Source organism: Agrilus planipennis, unplaced genomic scaffold, assembly GCF_000699045.2.
Source record: "Agrilus planipennis isolate EAB-ADULT unplaced genomic scaffold, Apla_2.0 scaffold291, whole genome shotgun sequence".
NCBI lineage: Eukaryota > Metazoa > Arthropoda > Insecta > Coleoptera > Buprestidae > Agrilus > Agrilus planipennis.
The window spans coordinates 241,050-245,989 of record NW_020440480.1 but is presented as its reverse complement, the minus strand read 5'-3'; the positions used below and the strand labels follow the sequence as shown (position 1 = coordinate 245,989).

Here is a 4,940-nt window from a genome sequence, read left to right as displayed (position 1 = left end):
ACTGATTAAAAATTAGTTGAAATTTTTAAAAAGAGGGAAAAAGCAAAGGAGTGGAAAGTGGTGAAATTCCATTTCTATAATAAAAACATATTTTTACTTCGGGGTTTTATTGAAAAATGATGGGAGTCAAATACCAGCTTACAACATTCGCAACAATTATGTATTTAATTTCTTCTAATTTCTATTATTGTGTATTTTAGAACAATTGATTCATTATGAACCGATACTTGTACGCTAATACTTGACAAAAATATTTATCTAATTAAAATTAAATTAACAAAATTACCACCCACGGATAGATATTCATTCTTCTATTCTATCTGTTTTGTTTGTTGGAAGAGGAAGAAATATGGTATGATGACAATAAATTAGGAAATAAAAATCAAATTATATAATTATAATCTATACCAAATCAATGCACACGCGTTCGTTCTTTTTCATTACACACAACACAACCACTCGTCGATCATTCACAAGACAATTAATTAATTGTGAATCCTAAAGTTTGATCAGTCTTTAAAGCTCATCTTTAAAATCTTCGTCGGCACCTCCCGCTGGTGGTGGAGCTCCACCCGCTCCTTGGTACAATTTCGCGATAATAGGTTGTACAACATCCTCTAATTCTTTCTTTTGTTTCTTGTAATCCTCTGAATCTGTGTCTTGATTTTCTTCCAACCATTTGATCTTCTCGTCAATCGCTTCTTCCATTTTCGTCTTTTCTTCGTCAGACAACTTACCGCCCAACTTTTCCTTGTCACCCATTTGATTTTTCAGAGAATAAGCGTAACTTTCTAATTCGTTCCTAGCCTCCACGCGTTCTTTCAGTTTCTTATCTTCATCGGCGAATTTCTCGGCATCCCTTATCATCCTGTCAATGTCATCAGGAGTCAAACGGTTCTGGTCATTGGTAATGACAATTTTCTCCTTGTTTCCCGTTCCTTTGTCTTCTGCCGACACTTGAAGGATACCGTTTGCGTCAATTTCGAAGGTAACTTCGATCTGAGGGACTCCTCTAGGTGCTGGTGGGATTCCAGTTAAATCGAATTTGCCCAACAAATGGTTGTCTTTGGTCATGGGACGTTCACCTTCGTAGACCTGAATGGTTACAGTGTGTTGATTGTCGGAGGCTGTAGAAAAGATCTGAGACTTCTTTGTTGGAATGACGGTGTTTCTTGGAATCAACTTTGTCATAACACCTCCAACAGTTTCAATACCCATAGTAAGAGGGTTGACGTCGAGCAAAACGATAGCGTCAGTGTCTTGTTCTCCAGAAAGAACTCCAGCTTGAACAGCTGCTCCATAAGCGACAGCTTCGTCAGGATTAATACCACGAGATGGTTCTTTACCATTGAAAAATTCTTTTACAAGCTGTTGCACCTTCGGAATACGGGTTGAACCACCGACTAGCACAATTTCATCGACGTCTTTTTTATTCATGTCAGCGTCATCAAGGACTTTTTGAACTGGCTTCATGGTAGAACGGAAAAGGTCCTGAAAAGGTGATGAAGTTATTATACAACACAAGAAACTCTAAACTCTTTAAAGAATTATCATAAAGACTGATTTATAACAAGAAAAGTATAACGTAAAGGACAGTTTTTTTTTAACTTACCATGTTCAATTCTTCAAATTTGGCTCTGGTCAAAGTTTCAGAGAAGTCATCACCTTCAAAGAACGATTCAATTTCAATCCTGACCTGGTGGCTGGAAGAGAGTGCACGTTTGGCCTTTTCGACTTCACGACGCAACTTTTGAACGGCACGGTTGTCTTTGCGAATGTCTTTGCCCTTCTTCTTTTTGTACAGCTTGATAAAGTGGTCCATAACACGCTGATCGAAGTCTTCACCACCCAAATGAGTGTCACCATTTGTAGCCACCACCTGGAAGAAAATAAATCACATTCAGCACAAAGTTGACGCAAAAGGGTGAAAAATACCCTCAATTATAATTGAATTATTCAGATAGGGGTGAAAGACATTTACAGACATTTATATCATGGTCATCAACTGAACTATGCGGTCATCATTAATAATTAATATTTAAAAATATTCATCAATTTTAGAATTACTTTAACTTACCTCAAAGACTCCATTATCAATGGTAAGGAGGGAAACATCAAAGGTTCCACCACCCAAATCAAAGACTAACACATTCTTTTCCCCTTCTTTCTTATCCATACCATATGCAATGGCAGCAGCTGTAGGTTCATTGATAATTCTCATAACATTAAGTCCAGCAATAACACCGGCGTCTTTGGTGGCCTGTCTCTGAGCATCATTGAAATATGCTGGTACTGTTACAACAGCATGGGTGACTTTTTTACCAAGGTAAGCTTCAGCAGTCTCTTTCATTTTGCCCAAGACCATGGCAGAAATTTCTTCAGGGGCAAAGATCTTTTCACCCTGGCTCGTAACTACTTTCACATGGGGTTTTGAGTTCTTCTCTATTACTTTGAACGGGAAAAATTTGATATCGTTTTGTACTGTTGGATCAGACCATTCTCGACCAATCAGACGTTTCGCGTCAAATACTGTGTTTTCAGGGTTGGTTGTAAGCTGGTTTTTGGCAGCGTCTCCGATTAAACGCTCACCATCAGAGGTGAAAGCAACATACGACGGCGTAATTCTGTTACCTTGGTCGTTTGCTATAATTTCTACCCTACCATTTTTGTAAACCCCGACACTAGAATTGAATAAAGAAAAAGATACAAATTTACCATTTACAACTTATATTTGTTATAATTCGGGAAATATTTAACATTCAAAGAAAAGCCTTACATTCAAAATTTTGATAACGTGTTAACTAAAAGGAAATTTTATTTTTCAGTTTTGCAATTTTGTAAACTAAATGCTTAACAACGGGAACTTATCTCAAAACATAAATGTGCCTAGCATAATTGGCTGATTAGCTTAGGTATGAAAAAATAAGGTTATGAATGTATAAAGTTTAACATCTGCTGCAATAAAAAAAAACTCAAAAGTTAATTTAGCATGATGAATAACAAACACCTGATGTATGAATGTTTAATGGCTTTTTCATTCATCATTATGCATCTTATTAGTTTATTATATGAGCAACTTTAATTATAAAAGGCAATACCGAAAATAATGTATTTTCTCTACTTACCATGAATATGTTGTTCCCAAATCAATTCCTATAACTGTGCCAACATCTTCTTTTTCCTTTTTGTCTTCTTTGGCCAAGACAGAGGCCACGATTAGTAACGTACTTAGAGCTAAGTACAGCCTCATGATTTTGCCGTTTTTAAGAACCTGCAATAATAAAATAAAACATCAACTTATTATATTCTATCTGCATAACTGTAAATTATCCATGCTGGAATGACAAACTGTTACACATACCGTTATTTTCTAAATAGAATAGGGAATATGCTTCTTGTATTAATGATGTATACGAAAATTAAATCAAAATATTAACATATGTGTATTTAAATCGGTTTCAGAATTTTGAATTTTCAACAAATATTCTAGAAAATACCACCGGCATGGCGGATATAATACTAGCGAATTATATAAATAAAAAAATATATCAAATATTTACCTTATATATTTCTTTCAATGTCCGCTTTTATTCAATAATGTAGAAAAACACTCTAGTTTAGTATTAATTTGTGCACTAGACTAAAATAATACTCCGTTACGTTACCACTTTCTGAACAAAACTGCCGACAGAAATTTTGACACTGGCATTTTAAGTACTAAATTCTTCGTGTAGATATTTCATTGGTGGAATTTGAAACTTAACGATTTATTATTGGACTATATTTGTCAATCTGGCCTTCTGTGATTGGTCCACGTAAGCACCATCATGGAGTTTACTTTTCCTGGTGTTTTCGAGTTTTTGAATGAATTTCGTAAAAATTCGTAATAGTTTACTGAGATTACCAATAAAAAAAATACTCCTACAGGATGATGAATTTGTTTAATTATTACAAGTATTAAAATGCTACTTACTTCCAGAAGTTGCTAGAAATTTGATAAAGTGCTAGAAAATTCCACAAATGTACTCGCACTGCAAAATGTAATAATTCTTTGACCTTGTTTAGCGGCAAAAAATGTTTTTATGTAAGTGAAACTGACGGTTTTCTTTTATAATAAGTAAATTTGCAAAAAAAGCAAAAAGGTATACCATAGGTTTACTAAAAATCGTCTAATCTTAAAAATACTGGGGTATTGTGAATTAAACCGTGTTAATTTAATTTAGAAGGCGCGCATGCAGTATGTGGGTGATTTGCATGTGGGAGTTTTTTTAATATAAAACCATAAATAATACTAACCATGAATGAGTTATTAGACATTTATTTTTTGTCAAAACTGTACATACAATACGACATAAAATTATTTTTCTTTATGATCATACTGATACACATGATCACACGTACAGTGTGTCCTCTTCACGAAAATGAAAAATTTCTTAAATTTTTCAAATAATTTATCTAATTATAATGGGAAATCAAAATTAAAGCTTCTCATATTGCATGATTATGGGGCACTATATGTATGTGTATATTTCTATTACAAAAGATAATATTGTAGAAATATTTTAATTTGATTGAATCAGTAAATTGATGCCACCTTTATCTATCAAAAAAGAAAAACAGATGAATCAATGTTATCCTTAAAAATAAACAGAAAAGATTTATTTTAAAATGTTTCATAAACTTTTGTAATATAGTATTAAACAATAAAATACAAAACAATGGATAAATGTTTTTAAAAAGCTAAATTAGATTCAGCATTTAACAGACAAATAATTGCCATTGTTTAATATTAATAGAAAAGTCAAACACTTATTATATTTCAGATTTCGTTTGATTTATAATAGCACTTTACAAATGTAAAAATTAGGAGGGTGAGATAGAGAGGGGCGATTGAGGAGGACAGGCATGATTTAATGATAATGGTCCCCTTTTTACCAATT

The 4,940-nt window shown here is 33.4% G+C and overlaps 1 protein-coding gene and 1 non-coding gene across 2 annotated transcripts; both read right to left on the bottom strand.

Annotated features, from left to right (window-relative positions):
- Positions 1–90: 90 nt before the first annotated feature.
- Positions 91–3,748, bottom strand: LOC108740264 (endoplasmic reticulum chaperone BiP). The gene is made up of 5 exons (XM_025979722.1): positions 3,561–3,748; positions 3,126–3,271; positions 2,078–2,681; positions 1,613–1,879; positions 91–1,491 (listed from the first exon to the last, which is right to left on the bottom strand). The coding sequence occupies exons 2-5, from the start codon at positions 3,248–3,250 to the stop codon at positions 517–519; spliced, it is 1,971 nt and encodes a 656-aa protein (XP_025835507.1). The 5' UTR covers positions 3,251–3,271; positions 3,561–3,748; the 3' UTR covers positions 91–516.
- LOC112906090 lies at positions 1,949–2,035 on the bottom strand. The gene has a single exon (XR_003232157.1). It is a non-coding gene; the product is annotated as a small nucleolar RNA snR60/Z15/Z230/Z193/J17 (small nucleolar RNA).
- Positions 3,749–4,940: the final 1,192 nt, after the last annotated feature.

Bases quoted from the DNA above. Each gene is read 5' to 3' on its own strand.
- LOC108740264 (XM_025979722.1), bottom strand. From the start codon at position 3,250: ATGAGGCTGTACTTAGCTCTAAGTACGTTACTAATCGTGGCCTCTGTC. The intron at 2,682-3,125 runs GTAAGTAGAGAA...ATTCAATTCTAG, and splicing joins TTGGGAACAACATATTCATG to TGTCGGGGTTTACAAAAATG. The intron at 1,492-1,612 runs GTAAGTTAAAAA...TCACCTTTTCAG, and splicing joins AATTTGAAGAATTGAACATG to GACCTTTTCCGTTCTACCAT.